This window comes from Mytilus trossulus, chromosome 7 (genome assembly GCF_036588685.1).
Source record: "Mytilus trossulus isolate FHL-02 chromosome 7, PNRI_Mtr1.1.1.hap1, whole genome shotgun sequence".
Lineage (NCBI taxonomy): Eukaryota > Metazoa > Mollusca > Bivalvia > Mytilida > Mytilidae > Mytilus > Mytilus trossulus.
In genome coordinates, this window is record NC_086379.1 from 69,892,073 (window position 1) to 69,913,126 (window position 21,054).

The 21,054-nt window shown below is 33.5% G+C and overlaps 1 protein-coding gene across 1 annotated transcript; it reads right to left on the reverse strand.

Moving 5' to 3' along the window:
* Positions 1-2,227: 2,227 nt before the first annotated feature.
* On the reverse strand, positions 2,228-4,213 carry LOC134727237 (uncharacterized). The gene is made up of 2 exons (XM_063591614.1): positions 4,042-4,213; positions 2,228-3,019 (listed from the first exon to the last, which is right to left on the reverse strand). The coding sequence occupies exons 1-2, from the start codon at positions 4,045-4,047 to the stop codon at positions 2,411-2,413; spliced, it is 615 nt and encodes a 204-aa protein (XP_063447684.1). The 5' UTR covers positions 4,048-4,213; the 3' UTR covers positions 2,228-2,410.
* Between the last annotated feature and the right edge of the window lie 16,841 nt (positions 4,214-21,054).

Consider the following 21,054-nt stretch of genomic DNA (forward strand, 5'->3'; position numbering starts at 1 on the left):
GTTCCCATTGGGATGCCGACAGTCTGTTGAAAAACACGTCCTCCGAACGTAACAAGTCTGTTGTCAATCAAGAAATCAAACATCTTGATAATATCGATTTCAGAGAATTTTTTATTTGAATCAGAATGATTCTTTACAAAGTAGGATTTATCCCTCCCTAAGACAAGATACTTGTATCTACGTTGGCCATTCTTTTTTATGAAGCAAAGTAATACCAACTCTTTTAATTTGTCTTTTAGTTTGGAATGTGGAATACTTGTGTAAAGAGTAGAAAAGGCAAATGTTTTAATACTGTTACAAGATGAAAGAGAGTTAGATTGTATGTACTCTAAAAGATCTTTGGAATTTTTAAGTATCCACATCTGATTCACGCCACCTCTAGAAAAGGCAGTTTCACAATAACTTTGAATCCCGTCTTTGATTGCTGATAAAATGGATGTTAATAATTTAGAAAGAGGTTTCGTGGAGCACTTGGAAGACCCAGCAATATACCGTTGTTTGTAAGGACACTTATGTAGTTTAGGTATTCAATACAGTGATGGAAGATCCAGTTCTTCATCTTCGGTTGAAATACCAAAGGAAGAAAGAACAGACCTATGATTATCCAGGATTTCCTCTTTGGTAAGTGTCGTGAGGGTATATGAAGATGTAACCAAAGAAAATAAACAAAATGACAATAATACATAAATAACAACAGACTACTAGCAGTTAACTGACATGCCAGCTCCAGACTTCAATTAAACTGACTGAAAGATTATGATTTCATCATATGAACATCAGGCACAATCCTTCCCGTTAGGGGTTTAGTATCATACCATCATAACATATATGATAAGAACATAACCCGTGTCATGCCAACAACTATTTTTTGAATAAATGTGTTTAGTTCCGACGCAAAGACCTTATCAGTGACTCAATATTAACGCCAAAATATGCAATCTTTAATGACTTGACAACAGTATCGTAATTATATCCCTTCTTAATAAGTCTATTCAAAGGTTTTGTAAGTTTCTGAGGTGAATGAAGAATAGCAACATTTGGTCACCGACAGAAAGCGGCTAACAATAATGACTGAATTAAAGATCCTCACTCGTATATGAAGTATATTGTGTGTTTGTTTCTGTATTGTTTTCAATCTAATGAAATATAGATCTCTGATTTCATTATACTACAGATGAGTCACGAAATGAGAGTTTTATATTTTAATTAGATTGTATTGTCGTTATTGTCCGCTTATTCATCTTTTTTGGATTTTCCGGCCGTTTGTTCGATTTTCTCTGTTTCAGTGTTTCAGTTTTGGTAATATGAAAATCAACCCTGCATCATGGGTCGAAATTTGAACGTGTTGATACAAAAGTTAAATAGTATCGGTCTGTTGTACTAAAAATGTCACCCTACCTGGACACATTATTGCTGAATGCAGGTCTAACCCCATTCTTCGCGCTCCTTAACGATATGTGCTTACTTTGTAGTGACAAGAAAAAAGTGCTTATTCTACGACTTTAGTAGACCGGCATAACGTGACGCTGAAAATTAATTTCTTGCAAAGCTATAATTATACACAAATCTTACTTTTTTACCCGGTTGTCAATTTTCAAAAAATAGGGAAAAACACCTGTTGATATTTTCATTTAAATTTGTTGCGCCGCTAAAAACTAATAAAACTGCATTTTGTAAAAAAAAATACCTTACTTTGACCTCAAATTTTAAAAAATTGTACGATCAGGCAAAAATTAAAGTTGTCTTCAAACGAAAAATCGTTTTTTAGGCTGCAGGAAGGGGGTCCATCAAAGTTGAAAATTTCACTCCACAAGTAGAAGAAATTGATTCTTCTTATATTAAATGTATGCATGGTTCAGCAACTACATAAACACACACACACACACATTTCATAATAACGGAACGTTCACCAACTTGCAACTATTCCGAAACCGAGAAAATAAATTGTTAATCTTCTTGCCATGGAAGCATCAAATTGCAGTTCTTCAGTCTTTATATTGGTCCATCACGTGATCGAAACCAAAACCTCCCAGACTTGAGGCTATAAATATATTATAATAAGAACATATCTAAGATCCTTAAACAAAAGGTAACTGAGCTTATACCTATTACACTTAAGTTATTATTTGAGTGTGTGCTTTCGAGGTGGTTGGATGCTTTACATAACAGTCAATTGACTAGCTGTACACTGCCAGCAGATTACACTAATAATAAAAGATACTCCTGGTCTGATTATCTACTTTATTTACAATAAACGACATAAACCTGTTCTTCTTGCGTATTGTGTGTATCATTCTCTTATGTCATCAGAGAAAAATGTAAACACCATACCGAATACGGTTGGCATATCAACATATATCGTACAAACTATTTATACTAAAACGCTATGTTTTATTTACTGACGCATGTTTTAAACTCCTCTAGATATAAGCTGTTGGATTGTAGAAACAAGTGAAGTATAGTTTTTTGCATTTCCTGCCGAAATCTGTCCCGACTCGAACATTTCCCATCTCCCTTGCGAATTCCTAGAAATAGAGCACATCACAACTGCTTGTGAGTTTCTAGCATGATGAAACGTTGTCTTGCAAAGATCTTTCCCCGGTTTTGAGGCGTCATAAAATTTGAAGCTGGGATTTGGATACTGCGCAATATTTGGAGAATTCCATGCGCTCAGGGTAAAAAACAAATGTGTGACGTTAGAAGGAATATTCTTCAAGGACACACTGATGGTATGGTGTCCTGTTCGATGGGCATTGTCCATTATATCACCAGAATGGCGTACGGCAGTTGCAGTGTTGTGGCCGTAGTCGACAACCCTTTGAAATGCAGTTCTATTAAAAATCAGACAAGATGCTTCAAGATAATCCCGTTTATGGTATGGGAAGCCCCTGTATAAATCAAACACAACGTCATCGAAGTTTTCCGGTATACTGAACAAACAAATTACTAAACAAATTGTACTGTTTGGTTTGACCCCATGATCCGACAATGTAGTATATCCACCGTTTGGTCCCGTAACCTGCAATATTTTTAATATTTTGTATAATTCCGTAGAAAAAAGTATTTAATTGATAATGGTCATTTCTTGCGGTAAGAAACCGGGATAATTAAGAAATAATTCATGGTGGCTTGAATATATCGTGATTTTACCACGGGTTGGCCCTTTATGACAAATATTTTACCCTGAGCGATAAATATTTTCAAGCCCCCATGAATTATTTCGATTCTAATAGGGCAAATACGGCAATTCATTTGGATCGAAGCGCTCTAGGTGGAGGCAAATATTTGCCATTCCTAGAAATAAACACACTATTAAATTGGCGTAAAAGAACGGAGCAAACTGAATTAGTGACATGCTTAAACTATTTAAAATAACGTATATAGACAGTTTTGAATTAATTGATAATTTACTTATAAAATTATGTCTTTAATGTTTAAACACATATGGCTTATAACACATTTTAGCATCGTTTGTTTACGTTTCCATGTTGTGATGATTTTCGGTAATACAAGCGTGTATTTTCCCGTAAAATGCTCATATTCTAACGTCATCGTTTTATGACGTCACAAACTCATTCATAAAAAAGCATACGACGTGGGAGTACGATCGGAACAGCCCATGCAATATATTCAAATTTTACCACGGGTGTGTACTCAAAGTGTTTGAAGGACGTCATGTTAGAATTTGACATTTATAATTTAAATTTCGATATATAGTTTTCCATAACGAAATACTCGTTTATCATTATATTAAAATTAAATAACTAAAGTTGTTGTCAAGCCAGTTGTTAAATCTATTTCTCCTATGATTAATATTCTTATAGTGTCTTCAAAATAGAAAAGTCCGCAAATTGATCCGAATTAGTAATCTAGTCTTTTGCACATGTATACAAGTATATAAAATCTGCCCACAATGAGTTTATACAAACGTGAACATAATAGATTTTTTGTATATGCAACCGATTTCTCTACACAAATCTTTACAGCGTCTAGAAAAGTACACATTCTCCCTTGACGTTTACACCTTGTAAATAAACTTACATTCATCTCTTTTCCCTGGTATAACAGTTTTTGTTTTCCTCTTTCGTGTTTAAGCTTCTGTTGTATCAATTACTTCAAATGATCGACTGTCATGTGTGGAGTAAATTGGATGGACGCGGACTCTCCAGTAAGGTCTGTGACGTTAACATACTGATTGCCTCCTCCGATATCTACCAATAGAGGTCGGTCATTTTAAGACGTATCAACCGTATCATATACGTTGACGTATCCGCATCTGCAGACATAACAAAAAACAGTATATGATCCCGAGCTTTAAAATATTTCCCTTACTGTTTTGTCGGGTTCGATTTTCCACAAAAACTCGAGCTTTGATTTTCTGTACTTTCAATAATGCAAATGGTCGACTAATTAATTTTTAACGCAGAAATTTACAAAACAGTAAGGGAAGTATCGATTTTTTGTGGAATATCGAATCCTACTTTTAAAGATATTCCGGATAGTTGGAACAGTTTACAGGCATGATAGGAGTGAATACGGTAAAATCGTTTGTTTTTTTATGAACTTGTGCTCACTTAGCATTGACAAATTGTAAATTGTTGATTGACAAATAGAGTGATACTCAGTACTTTCTATTACCTTTTATGGTAAAATCGCAAATGAACAATATTCAAAGTTCCTTACATGTATATAAGTAGTACATTTAATTTTTTTTTGTGTTTATTCATATAAGATCTTGAAATATGTTTTAACTAGATTATTAAAGCATTATGTACGATATTCGTGTATCTGCCCTACATTGGCTCCTTTTTAAAGGCATGTAAAAGTAGTTGATAGAACCCCCTTTTTAAGCTCACCTGGCCCGAGGGCCAAGTGAGCTTTTCTCATCACTTGGCGTCCGTCGTCCGTCGTCGTTCGTCGTCGTCCGTCGTCGTCGTCGTCCGTCGTCGTTAACTTTTATAAAAATCTTCTCCTCTGAAACTACTTGGCCAAATCAAACCAAACTTGGCCACAATCATCATTGGGGTATCTAGTTTAAAAAATGTGTGGCGTGACCCGGTCAACCAACCAAGATGGCCGCCACGGCTAAAAATAGAACATAGGGGTAAAATGCAGCTTTTGGCTTATAACTCAAAAACCAAAGCATTTAGATCAAATCTGACATGGGTAATAATGTTTATCAGGTCAAGATCTATCTGCCCTGAAATTTTCAGATGAATCGGTCAATCGGTTGTTAGGTTGCTGCCCTGAATTGGTAATTTTGAGGAAATTTTGCTGTTTTTGGTTATTATCTTGAATATTATTATAGATAGAGATAAACTGTAAACAGCAATAATGTTCAGCAAAGTAAGATCTACAAATAAGTCAACATGACCAAAATGGTCAGTTGACCCGTTTAGGAGTTATTGCCCTTTATAGTCAATTTTTAACCATTTTTCGTAAATTTAAGTAATCTTTTACAAAAATCTTCTCCTCTGAAACTACTTGGCCAAATTAATCCAAACTTGGCCACATTCATCTTTGGGGTATCTAGTTTGAAAAATGTGTGGCGTGACCTGGTCAACCAACCAAGATGGCCGCCACCGCTAAAAATAGAACATAGGGGTAAAATGCAGTTTTTGGCTTATAACTCAAAAACCAAAGCATTTTGAGGAAATCTGACATGGGATAAAAATGTTTATCAGGTCAAGAACTATCTGCCCTAAAATTTTCAGATGAATCGGTCAATCGGTTGTTGGGTTGCTGCCCCTGAATTGGTAATTTTGAGGAAATTTGGCTGTTTTTGGTTATTATCTTGAATATTATTATAGATAGAGATAAATTGTAAACAGCAATAATGTTCAGCAAAGTAAGATCTACAAATAAGTCAACATGACCAAAATGGTCAGTTGACCCCTTTAGGAGTTATTGCCCTTTATAGTCAATCTTTAACCATTTTTTATAAATCTAAGTAATCTTTTACAAAATCTCCACTGAAACTACTAGTCCACAATCATCTTTGGGGTATCTAGTTTGAAAAACGTGTCCGATGACCTGGCCATTCAACCAAGATGGCCGCCACGGCTAAAAATAGAACATAGGGGTAAAATGCAGTTTTTTGCTTATAACTATGAAACCAAAGCATCTAGAGCAAATCTGACAAGAAGTTAAATTGTTAATCAAGTCAATATCTATCTGCCCTGAAGTTTTCAGATGAATTGGACAACTGGTTGTTGGGTTGCTGCCCTCCAATTGGTAATTTTTAAAGAAATTTTGCCATTTTTGGTTATCTTGAATACTATTATAGATAGCAATAAACTGTAAACAGCAATAATGTTCAGCAAAGTAAGATCTACAAATAAGTCAACATGACCTAAATGGTCAATTGACCCCTTAAGGAGTTATTGCCCTTTATAGTCAATTTTTAACAATTTTCATTAATTTGGTAAATTTATGTAAATTTTTACCAAATATAGTTCTCTGTTACTAATGGGCAAAGTTCATGATAGATATAATTGTAAGAAGCAAAATCGTTCAGTAAAGTAAGAACTTCAAACACATCACCATCACCAAAATACAATGTTGTCATGAATCCATTTGTGTCCTTTGTTTAATATGCACATAGACCAAGGTGAGCGACACAGGCTCTTTAGAGCCTCTAGTTTCACAAAACACCACTATCACAAATATTGAAAGTGTATGTTTAATTTTTTCGAAGAGATTCAAATTAGTTTTTTTTTTAAATGAATATTACGGTCTTATTAACCCTTTCACGTTCCGCCAAATTGGACGTAAACTTATGGAAAGACACTAGCAAAGTTCAATCGCATATAGCATTCGCACTGAGGCTTACATAAAGGTCGTTTTAGGTTCATTTGAGAGATAATTGATAAAATATTTCAAAAAATATAATATATCAGATTTTTTGTCTTTTGAAGTCACGTGTTATCTGTCCAAAAGTCACGTGACTTGCGAAAAAAAAGTAAAAAAATACAAAAGTCTTCCGAAAAAGGTCGTGTGGAGACTTTTATAAGGGCTAATAGGATAAAGTTTAAGTGTCAAAGTAATGTCCTAAGTCTGATAGACACAGGAAAGTTACCATTATGGTATAGTTGGAGGAAATACGTGCTATATGCCCCCAAACGTTGATGCCCGCAACATGCAAAATAACGGTTTTCAGCCGTTTTTTCGTCAAAAATCTTATACTTGACACAAATTTTAGCTTAAATTATGTTTTTCCAAGCAGCACATAGAATTTTGACTTTGAAAGTAAAGATTCAATGAATTACCAATAATTACTTTGGTGTTTTGGGCCTATGATGTTTTAGTTTAAAGGGGGGGGGGGGGGGTGCAATTAGGACAGACATTCTTTAAAAACATACAAACATTGTTTTTGAGTTGACTTTTGTATGTATTCATGACCCTCTTTTTGAAATTGAAAGTAAAGTTAAGTTAAGTTTCATTTAATATAGGAAATTATTTTTTCACCTCCGGCTTTGAGGTTCGAACATGCAATCTTCCTGCTACGGGCTAGTGCAGCTTCCCACTGCACCACGGGAGTTCCAGTTATTGTCGAAATTTTAATACTTAACTCTTTCATAAAGCAACGAAGTGAAAGTAATCAAATAACCAGCCTGTTTACTGTTTTCGTTTAGAAATTAAGTCTCGATATAACATAAAATTGTTGTAAAACCCATTATTTTGAGCAAATATAGGATGATATCATACTTTAGTCTGCCATTTTTTTCTAGACGTTTACCGATTTCTTTATTTGAACAAAAGTGTTTTCGACATTTCCATAACCAGACACTTCAGAAACAATGTTCTGTTACATCTATTTCAACTTCGAAAAAAAAAAATTCATGACTTTTTGTCTTTTTTGTCTTTTTTTCAATTAATTTGGAAGGAAATGACCACAAATTGAGAGTGCATTTCAAATAAATGATTGCGTTGGTATACTTTCAATCACTATTTTCACTTAAGTACAAGTTTTAATCATACTTTGAATAGTTTCCCTCAAAAATACACGGCGAAGTTAATAAAAAAAAGTCATATTGCCCCTAAAATCAACAGTTTATTATCCCATACTCGACGGAAATATTAAGTTCAAATTAAAAAAAAAACACGGTTTTTACAGGAGAAAACGTTGTCCGTTAGGGGCAATTTGATACCAAACCGTACTCGGAAGAAGTTTTAGGCACCGCTAATCACACAGCTGTGATATAGGGGATTGATTTGAGCCATCAACCACTTCTGTACGTCAACAAATGTCAAAGATTCAATACTTTGCGCAAGTTAGTTACCCAAAAATATAGCCCATCGGTACCAGAGTACCGATGGGAACAGGAAGGGGTTAAGAATGCTTAAGAATGCTTAACCCTTTCACGTTCCGCCAAATTGGACGTAAACTTATGGAAAGACACTAGCAAAGTTCAATCGCATATAGCATTCGCACTGAGGCTTACATAAAGGTCGTTTTAGGTTCATTTGAGAGATAATTGATAAAATATTTCAAAAAATATAATATATCAGATTTTTTGTCTTTTGAAGTCACGTGTTATCTGTCCAAAAGTCACGTGACTTGCGAAAAAAAAGTAAAAAAATACAAAAGTCTTCCGAAAAAGGTCGTGTGCAGACTTTTATAAGGGCTAATAGGATAAAGTTTAAGTGTCAAAGTAATGTCCTAAGTCTGATAGACACAGGAAAGTTACCATTATGGTATAGTTGGAGGAAATACGTGCTATATGCCCCCAAACGTTGATGCCCGCAACATGCAAAATAACGGTTTTCAGCCGTTTTTTCGTCAAAAATCTTATACTTGACACAAATTTTAGCTTAAATTATGTTTTTCCAAGCAGCACATAGAATTTTGACTTTGAAAGTAAAGATTCAATGAATTACCAATAATTACTTTGGTGTTTTGGGCCTATGATGTTTTAGTTTAAAGGGGGGGGGGGGGGGGGGGGGTGCAATTAGGACAGACATTCTTTAAAAACATACAAACATTGTTTTTGAGTTGACTTTTGTATGTATTCATGACCCTCTTTTTGAAATTGAAAGTAAAGTTAAGTTAAGTTTCATTTAATATAGGAAATTATTTTTTCACCTCCGGCTTTGAGGTTCGAACATGCAATCTTCCTGCTACGGGCTAGTGCAGCTTCCCACTGCACCACGGGAGTTCCAGTTATTGTCGAAATTTTAATACTTAACTCTTTCATAAAGCAACGAAGTGAAAGTAATCAAATAACCAGTCTGTTTACTGTTTTCGTTTAGAAATTAAGTCTCGATATAACATAAAATTGTTGTAAAACCCATTATTTTGAGCAAATATAGGATGATATCATACTTTAGTCTGCCATTTTTTTCTAGACGTTTACCGATTTCTTTATTTGAACAAAAGTGTTTTCGACATTTCCATAACCAGACACTTCAGAAACAATGTTCTGTTACATCTATTTCAACTTCGAAAAAAAAAAATTCATGACTTTTTGTCTTTTTTGTCTTTTTTTCAATTAATTTGGAAGGAAATGACCACAAATTGAGAGTGCATTTCAAATAAATGATTGCGTTGGTATACTTTCAATCACTATTTTCACTTAAGTACAAGTTTTAATCATACTTTGAATAGTTTCCCTCAAAAATACACGGCGAAGTTAATAAAAAAAAGTCATATTGCCCCTAAAATCAACAGTTTATTATCCCATACTCGACGGAAATATTAAGTTCAAATTAAAAAAAAAACACGGTTTTTACAGGAGAAAACGTTGTCCGTTAGGGGCAATTTGATACCAAACCGTACTCGGAAGAAGTTTTAGGCACCGCTAATCACACAGCTGTGATATAGGGGATTGATTTGAGCCATCAACCACTTCTGTACGTCAACAAATGTCAAAGATTCAATACTTTGCGCAAGTTAGTTACCCAAAAATATAGCCCATCGGTACCAGAGTACCGATGGGAACAGGAAGGGGTTAAGAATGCTTAAGAATGCTTAACCCTTTCACGTTCCGCCAAATTGGACGTAAACTTATGGAAAGACACTAGCAAAGTTCAATCGCATATAGCATTCGCACTGAGGCTTACATAAAGGTCGTTTTAGGTTCATTTGAGAGATAATTGATAAAATATTTCAAAAAATATAATATATCAGATTTTTTGTCTTTTGAAGTCACGTGTTATCTGTCCAAAAGTCACGTGACTTGCGAAAAAAAAGTAAAAAAATACAAAAGTCTTCCGAAAAAGGTCGTGTGCAGACTTTTATAAGGGCTAATAGGATAAAGTTTAAGTGTCAAAGTAATGTCCTAAGTCTGATAGACACAGGAAAGTTACCATTATGGTATAGTTGGAGGAAATACGTGCTATATGCCCCCAAACGTTGATGCCCGCAACATGCAAAATAACGGTTTTCAGCCGTTTTTTCGTCAAAAATCTTATACTTGACACAAATTTTAGCTTAAATTATGTTTTTCCAAGCAGCACATAGAATTTTGACTTTGAAAGTAAAGATTCAATGAATTACCCATAATTACTTTGGTGTTTTGGGCCTATGATGTTTTAGTTTAAAGGGGGGGGGTGCAATTAGGACAGACATTCTTTAAAAACATACAAACATTGTTTTTGAGTTGACTTTTGTATGTATTCATGACCCTCTTTTTGAAATTGAAAGTTAAGTTAAGTTTCATTTAATATAGGAAATTATTTTTTCACCTCCGGCTTTGAGGTTCGAACATGCAATCTTCCTACTACGGGCTAGTGCAGCTTCCCACTGCACCACGGGAGTTCCAGTTTAAAATGTCGAAATTTTAATACTTAACTCTTTCATAAAGCAACGAAGTGAAAGTAATCAAATAACCAGTCTGTTTACTGTTTTCGTTTAGAAATTAAGTCTCGATATAACATAAAATTGTTGTAAAACCCATTATTTTGAGCAAATATAGGATGATATCATACTTTAGTCTGCCATTTTTTTCTAGACGTTTACCGATTTCTTTATTTGAACAAAAGTGTTTTCGACATTTCCATAACCAGACACTTCAGAAACAATGTTCTGTTACATCTATTTCAACTTCGAAAAAAAAAAATTCATGACTTTTTGTCTTTTTTGTCTTTTTTTCAATTAATTTGGAAGGAAATGACCACAAATTGAGAGTGCATTTCAAATAAATGATTGCGTTGGTATACTTTCAATCACTATTTTCACTTAAGTACAAGTTTTAATCATACTTTGAATAGTTTCCCTCAAAAATACACGGCGAAGTTAATAAAAAAAAGTCATATTGCCCCTAAAATCAACAGTTTATTATCCCATACTCGACGGAAATATTAAGTTCAAATTAAAAAAAAAACACGGTTTTTACAGGAGAAAACGTTGTCCGTTAGGGGCAATTTGATACCAAACCGTACTCGGAAGAAGTTTTAGGCACCGCTAATCACACAGCTGTGATATAGGGGATTGATTTGAGCCATCAACCACTTCTGTACGTCAACAAATGTCAAAGATTCAATACTTTGCGCAAGTTAGTTACCCAAAAATATAGCCCATCGGTACCAGAGTACCGATGGGAACAGGAAGGGGTTAATAAGCTCGGGATCACATAGTGTATTTTTATATGTCTGCAGATGCGGATACGTCAACGTATACGATACGGTTGATACGTTTGTAAATGACCGACCTCTAATGGTGTGTAGGCTGACTAATACTCCTTAAACAGTTTTGACAGAATGGCTTTAAACAGCTGCATGATTGGATAGAAGATGTTATCGAAAAAGTCTCCGTAAGTTATTCTCAAATATCACGAAAACTAAATCTTGTAAGACATTCAAACTTTCCGAGATGATAACTTAAGAAGCAATATTCGTTGAAATATGAACATTTAATTATAAAACACAACGTAAAAGTGTTTTGTAAAATGATAACATTTTAAACTATCTACAAAGTGAGTAGAAATCAAGGTAGACAGTGTATAAAACATGAGTGACATAGGTGAAAATGATTCGTTTATAACGGAACAAAATGAAATCGATTTGTCGAATGATATGATTGACAATACACATAATGGTATTACCGATAGTCAATTTAGTGACCAAGACATGTTTAATTTAATAAAATCCAGCTTTGGACAACTTGATAGAAAAAAAATTAAATACGACCTCCTGAAACATACAGACACAGATGATCTCCGTCCTATTAGAAATTCTTTATTTGATTTAATTCGGAATCGTGAGCAAACATACAGTGATACAAAACTTGTCGAAAGAACACAGCGTGACAATGGTCAGCCACTAGGTGAAAAAATAGCGGATGACATATATGTCATTTATCAATATCTTGAAGGAGCAAATAATGCTTCTGAACTGAGACAATGTGTGTCAAAGAGCAAAAGAACGACTACAGTATCCGATGAAACGGATGCGAAAATGTCCGATATTCTTAACAAATTATCACACAAAACAACCAGTACAAACAATGAAAATACTATTGTGCTTTCAATGTTATTGGAAATAAAACAGATGATAAATGATAATATGAAACCTATGAATGACAAAATTGACAAACTCAACAAAAACTTTGAAAATGAAACAAAAATGCTTAAAAACAAATTATACGAAAAAGACATATTAGTAATAAACTTACAAAGCCAAATCCACGAGAGCCGGGACAGAATTGGAAGTTACAAGCACAACAGATAAAAGACAAAGGCGACAACATTAATGAAAACAAAAACAAAGGCAGCTTAACGACAAAATAATAAGCCGACTGGACGTTATAGACAATATACTAAAGAAACAAAATGCAACAGAAAAAAAATCAACGAAAAATGACACATCGACAGACATTGTGTATATCAGCAAGCAACCGATAACAAGCGAAAATAACATTGTCCTTCATGAAAGTAATTCAAATGATTGTGATAATTACACAGAAGACAACAAAATTTACAAAAAAGTCTTAAAATTACGTTGATTACTCTACACTAACAGATGAACTACACTATGATGAAATGGTGCGACCAATAGAGACAAAAGTAACTGACAATGATACAGCAATATTTCGAGGTGTTGTTAGAAAACGAACAAAACGAATTGTTTTATAAATGTTATTGCCGACAAGCCATACGAACTAGCTAGTAAGTAGTGCTGTGAAAACGTATGCGGAACAGAAAGATGTACATATTACGTTTGCAAAACTGTTGAAAAAGCGAGAAAGTAGGGGTAAATCTACTTATATAATGCGTGTGAATATAAATTAAGATGACTATTTCAATAAAATTGAAACGGACAATCAGTTCTGGTCAAAAGGAATATACTGGAGGGATTACGTTCCCTACAGCTCAAATATAAACAACAACAAACCAGACTCACAATGGGACTAATTAAACTATTACTTATATTTTTGTAATACATTTTGTTAATACTCAAATGTTGCGGGTTTCGACATGGAATATGAGAGGTGCAATGTATGGTACCTCATACTTTCAGTCTGTTTTAAATGAATCAGATGTTTGTTTATTAACAGAACATTGGTTAAACGAAAACAATATTTCATTTTTGAGCACTTTTGCAGATAATTTTCATTTGATATACAGTATTGGTATAAATTGTAATAAAACAGTTAAAGGTTCTGGTGGAACAGCTATTTCAGTACGAAAATCATTAAACTTTAAAATACAAAATCTTAATATTATTAATGATAGAATTTGCGGAGTAAAACTTTGTTCAGATGAATATTATGACATTTGCCTAATATGTGTACTTTTACCCTCCACAAATTTTTCTTCGGAGGTTTATATGAATTATATTGATGAGTTATGTACATGCTATGACATGTATGCTGAAGATTGTACTACTATTGTAGGAGGTGACTGTAATATTGACTTAACTAGTATTTCTACAAGTGGTAAATTAACATGCTTTTCAAATTTTTTGAATGATAGAAATTTATGTCCTGCACCATTACTGCAGGGCAGGGTTGGTCCTAAATATACTTTTAGAAGTAAAGATTTAACCAAAAGATCATTATTAGATTATATTTGTGTTCCTGAATATTTGTCAAATGATATTTTTGCCAAAAGGTTAAATCCAATTGTCCGTATGAAGTTTCTGATCATTATCCAGTCTTTGTACAGATGAATATTGATCTGCTAAGTAGGACGTCAAACGCATACAACATAAATAAAAAGACATTGAAATGATCAAAAGCAGATGATTTTGAACTCAAGATGTATCAAACTGAAATTGACAAACTTTTAAACTTTGAGACAAACTCTGATAACTTATCAAAAGGTGATGTTGAGAGATTCTCCTCTCTTCTAATAAATGCTCTACATATGGCGTCAAATTCTTGTATTCCAGTTGGAACATTCCGACCGTACTTAAAACCCTATTGGAAAAATCAAAATCTTAATAACAGTCATTTCGGGCAAAGAAATGCAAGACGTAAATGGATAAACAACAATAAAACAAGGGGAAAAGCTGATCTCAGCTAAATCGAATATAAAAAATCAAAAACGAGAATTTCGTAAGCGTAAACGAATCGCTGAAACACTTTGGCAGGAGGAAAAATTCGAGGATATAAAACTTGCTGCTGAAATGAATATTGGCGAATTTTATCAACGAGTACGCCGTATGCGAAGAAGCGGTCCATCAACTACAAAGTCGTCATACAATGGTACTGAAGCTAAAAACGATAGTAGTATATGTGAATTATGGGGTGAATATTTTCGTTATCTATACTCTGAGCAACCAACTGAATGTTTTAATGAAACTTTTTCCATAAAAATACGTCAAAAGTGCAAACATACTTTGAAAATAGTGATAAAGCATCTATTCCAGAACTTGAAAAAGAAGTTACTTTAGAAGAAATTCGTGAACAAATAAAAACGTTTAAGTGTGGGAAAGCACCGGGCCCGGATCGTATTACTAACGAACATATACTACATGTATATGGCGGTGATCAAGTGATCAAATGTTTGTGTAAACTTTTCAATATGATCTTGAAAACTGAATATCTACCCGTTTGTTTTAGACATGGCATTAATATTCCACTGTATAAAGGGAGTAATAAAGATAAAACTAATCCCAACAGTTACAGAGCTGTGACATTAACATCAGTTTTAGGAAAACTTTAAGAAAAGATATTTTTGTCTCGTATTCAAAATCTGTTGGAAAATATAAACAATGTCGTACCTCATGGCTTACAATTTGATTTCGTAAAGGAACATGGATCAATTCCTGCTATTTATAAATTAAAAGAGTCAATAAGGTACTATATAGAACGTTGCTCTTATGTGTTTTCAATATTCTTAGACAACGAAAAGGCCTTTGATCGTATTTGGCAAGACGGACTTTTGTTTAAATTATGGAATGCTGGAATTACCGGTAAAATGTGGAAAATAATACATATTTCATTTAAGACAGCAACTGCACATGTACAATATAACCGTTTAAATAGTCAGGTGTTTCAAATAAAACAAGGTGTAGGACAAGGTCGAGTTATGTCAGCCTGTCTATTTGCTTTATTCATCAACGATTTAATCACTCAACTATTGGAAACAAACTGTGGGTTGATGATTGGACATATACATATACCTACAATTTTACTAGCGGACGACAACACTTTATTAAGTGGCACGAAATCTGGTTTACAACAAATGTTGAATGTTGTTAATAAATATGCATATACATGGCGTTTGAAATACAACGCAACTAAGAGCACTCACCTTCTCTTCAAACCAGCAAAAACTCCTATAAAACATAATGAGTCCAAGTATGAGTTTTGTCTGGGTGAAACCAAGGTCCCTATGAAGCAAAGTATTATTTATGCTGGAACTTTGATTGATAGTAATATGAAATCATACGATCGTACTGATAAGTGGTGCAAAAAGATGAAAATGAATCTTCATTCTCTATACAGTATAGGACTTAATCGGAATGGCATGAACTCAATTACAAATACTACTATTTGGAAACGTATTGTGTTACCAACTGCACTTTACTCGTGTGAGCTTTGGGGAACGTTAATATTTGCTGAAACCAAATTGTTAGAGCAAACACAACGATATTTCGTACGATTAGTATTGGGTCTAGATAAACGATCGCCAACTGATTCTACTACAAGTACTGTAGGACTATGGTCTATACAAGGACTCATCGATAAATTTAAATTATTGTTCCTCGGACGGTTGCTCAGAGCTAAATCCAATACAACTCATAAACAATTATTTATTCTACGTCTTAGTCAACTTTTGCTTGGTGAATCCGATAAACGTTCAGTAACATACGACTTAATAAAAACTCTAACTAAATATGACATGCATTCCTTTCTTGAGAGTTACATGGATGACTTGTATATCCCGGATAAAAAACTATGGTCCAAAATTGTGAATCAATCAATTGAAATCCGAGAAGAAAATATTTGGAAATCATCTATACAGTGTCGACCAGAACTTTGTCGTTACTACGAAATTCAAAACAGATTAACTATTCACAGACTTTTACGTATTGCCGTTGTCTATCCGCATTTGAATTATAAACTATTAGACATGGTAAATGGTAAATCTTGGCTCAGTAGCAATAAAAGATGGCCAGTGCTCTTTATGCGGTTGTTATTCTACAGATGTCGTTCAACACTTAATGTTATACTGTGAAAAACTTTTGGATGCAAGAAATAACATGTTTTACGGAATTGTTGATGTTTTACCAGTCAAGGAATCTGTACGCTTTTTTCAGCAAAATGATAGCGATATAATCGTAGCCTTACTTGGTGGTATTACAGATTTTATGAAATCTGTGAACTCTGACAACTGGAGAAACATGATATGTTGCTTGGCAGATCATATATTTCATCTGTACGGTAAATTTAAAGGCGAATTATCTGAGCATACTAGGTTTAATTTTGGTCACTGAAATATCTGAACTAAACAAATGTAGCATAAAGATATATACATAATTATATATAAGTAACATTGTTTTTTTGTTTGTGTGTGTGCTTTAATTGTAGTCTGTAATTGTATGTTGTTCATTTCTTGTAATTAGCATATTTGTGTTATAAAAATGTAAATCTTCAGTATAATGGAGGAAATAAAGAGAATCAATCAATCAATCAATGTTCGGGTTGTTGTCTCTTTGACACACTTCCCATTTCATTTCTAAATTTAAAGTCATATCCTGCTCGGAACTTATCTCTCGAATAAGGTTAGAAAGTCTGTATGTAACTTCAAAGTCACACATATTGCTTCAAATATAAGAAGTCTCAAGTACACGTATTGAATGACCTGACAATTTTTACATGTAATATTGCTGTCCTGCACACCAGGCAGTTGCTTTTCGCATTCAAAAGTCAAGAATATTTAGATCAATACTTCAATATAGGTACTAGTAAGAAGGTGTGGTATGCGGGTCATGGGATAACACATTAAAACAACTATCCACCATGAATATTCCAACTGAAATAAAATTGAGAATGGAAATGGGGAATGTGTCAAAGAGACAACCCGACCAAATAAAAAAACAACAGCAGGTCACCAACAGGTCTTCAATGTAGCGAGAAATTCCCGCACCCGGAGGCGTCCTTCAGCTGGCCCCTAAACAAATATATACTAGTTCAGTGATAATGAACGCCATACTAATTTCCAAATTGTACACAAGAAACTAAAATTAAAACAATACAAGACTAACAAAGGCCAGAGGCTCCTGACTTGGGACAGGCGAAAATATGCGGCGGGGTTAAACATGTTTGTGACATCTCAACCCTCCCCCTATACATCTAACCAATGTAGAAAAGTAAACGTATAACAATACGCACATTAAAATTCAGTTCAAGAGAAGTCCGAGTCTGATGTCAGAAGATGTAACCAAAGAAAATAAACAAAATGGCAACAATACATAAATAACAACAGACTACTAGCAGTTAACTGACATGCCAGCTCCAGACTTCAATTAAACTGACTGAAAGATTATGATTTCATCATATGAACATCAGGCACAATCCTTCCCGTTAGGGGTTTAGTATCATACCATCATAACATATATGAGAAGAACATAACCCGTGTCATGCCAACAACTGTTTTCTCATTGGCAATTACACCACATCTTCTTCTTTACAATTTTGAGAGTTGTCTCATTGGTTATCATACAACATTTTCTTTATTAATAAAAGCCCTTTATTAAGCAGCATAACTTATACAGTATTTTCACATCTTTTTCTTTCTGATTGTGAATAATTAATATACGTCAATTGAAAGTACATGTATATTGACGAGCTTGACCCTGGCTACACAAACACATACTAATGATATACACACAGTCAATGCCTCGCGCAGAAGTTCTGTTCATACTTTCGAACAAAATTTAAGAAATTCAAAGAAAGCTTGATTGATTGATGGACTGTTTAACTCCAGTGGCAAATAGTTCATGCATGTTCAGGAGAAAATCCAAATAATGATAAATATAACAGGAAGCTAGGTCCTGTAATAGGGGTCGTTGAGGACGAAGGTCTGGGAATTTGGAAATCCCATGCATTGGCAAATGAGGGTTTAATGGATAGGAACAGAAATTTAGAATTTCAGTAGACCACCTACGAACCCCTCAAAGAGTTGTTGCAAGTTTCTTATTGTGTAGAGAGCGTGGCTTTCTCTCTCCATCATGCATGCGATTTAACATCACCATTTTGACCTGAATTGACTGCGTCTGTATACATCCTGTACAGCCAAACGGACGCCCAACTTTGGCACGGTTTTATATAGGTAGAATGAAGACCAAGTGGGAAGCTAATTGAAAACCAGCAACTAATTAACAAAAACTCATGTGTGTAATTGAGGTTTCAATAAGTCCTTAGGTAAAAATTAAATTTACGCCGCGTTCCAGAGAGGGACATGAACAGCTTCTCTTTTGGTGAATAATTTGTCGTTACATAGATATAGGAAGATGTGGTGTGAGTGCCAATGAGACAACTCTCCATCCAAATAACAATTTAAAAAGTAAACCATTATAGGTTAAAGTACGGCCTTCAACACGGAGCCTTGGCTCACACCGAACAACAAGCTATAAAGGGCCCCAAAATTACTAGTGTAAAACCATTCAAACGAGAAAACCAACGGTCTAATACAGCTCATTTACTTATAACTAAGTTGAGGTTTATTCTAGCATTTGTTGATAGAAGCGAAATGATCTGAACGAAAGTTCTAGTTATATTTTCTATATAAAGGGAGATATGATGACATATTATTGTATCCAATACTCCATTCACTAATGCTTACTAGTGTATACATGATATATTTTTTTTACAAATCGCTTATGTCGAATTGTCGACCCAAGTAAATAAATTGATCGAGAATTTAGTCAGTGGTACACTTGAATGTGACATTAATTATGTTTTGATTTTTTCATGAACTTAAATATTGATATGAATAGATCTTTTCAAAGCTCTGATAGGGGCAATGCAGAATATTTAACCACGGTACTGTGGTATGTTTGCCAAATATCGGGCATTGTCAATTTGTTTTGTCCCTAAAACGCTTTTATTTTGGCAAGTTCAGAAACTATTAAAAGAAAATTTGATTAAACATTTAATATTAAATAGTTTATAATCACTAAATAGTTCAATCTTTCCTAAAATACAGGGTCGATATAAGATGGTCCGAGTTAACTTAACATAGACTAGTCTCCAAAATTTCTACGGACCGACTTGTCTAATAATCATCATTAAAGCGTTTGACAGATAATGATTGATTTGCCTTATATTAAACGCTAAGGTTACATTGATGTTGATTTTTTAATATTAAAAAATCAGCGTTTTATTTAATATTAAAAAATCAGCGTTTTATTTAATATTAAAAATTCATTTATTAATATTAAAAAATCAGACTGAATATTTAATATTAAAAAATGATTTTTTAATATTAATAAATGATTTTTTAATATTAATAAATGATTTTTTAATATTAAATATTCATTTATTAATATTAAAAAATCAGCGTATTACTTAATATTAAAAATTCGATTTATTAATATTAAAAAATGATTTTTTAATATTAAAAAATCATTTATTAATATTAATAAATGATTTTTTAATATTAATAAATAGGGGGTCTCTAAAAACACCGCAACTTAGAGGACCTCCTTTGTGCACAAAGTAGCACTAAGGACCCCAAAGAAGTTGTTTAAGGGCACAAAGGACCTGAAATTCCCTTTCAAGCATAAAATTATTATAAACCCTGAAGAAAAATGTAAAAAAAATAATTAATTTCAATAAAAATTGCGATTTTTATAATGTGTTGGTGTTGTCACCGGTATCGATTTGGAACCGACTTTTTATCCGGGATATGTGAAAGCTCATGTATGTGAATTTTTAAATGGTTAAATTATGATATAACTGATTAAAAACTTCAATTATTATGTTGTTATAATTTTTTTTTTTTCAGACAAGAGAATTTACTAAAAACTACGAAAATCATAAAAGGATACCGATGCTTTGTTTTTTTTTTCTCAGCTATAGTCTCATATTTCATCATCAGTTTTTTTTTTATTATGTATGGTAATATTTACTGCTATGACGAAAACTTGTTTAATGGCACAAAGAAAACGGTATGACCATTATTGTAAAGGTATGTAATTAATTTGGATTTGTCAATTCGTCAATTTCATGAAACTAATTTCAATACACACTTTTTTTAAATTTTATTCTACACAATAACAAATTAAGTATGTACCTAAATGTTCTTGCTTGGTGAGTCTCAAATTAAAAATACGTTCCAAAGCCACAAAGGGAACAGTTTGTGATTTATTCTAAAGGTAGGAAATTGGGTTGATTTTTAATAATTTCAGTTCCTTTGTGCACTTATTAAACTACTTTGTGGTCCTTTGTGCTAGCTAATACTTACATAATTTTCGTAGTTTTGGTAAAGTCTCTTTATTACAACAAAAAATATTGAGCATACTAATTGACGTTTTTATCATTAAAATCAGAGACATATACTCTCTGTTTATATAATATTATAACTAGTTAAAAATTTCACATACATGTACATGAGCTATCGCATAACCCGGATATGATGTCGGTTCCAAAACGATACCGGT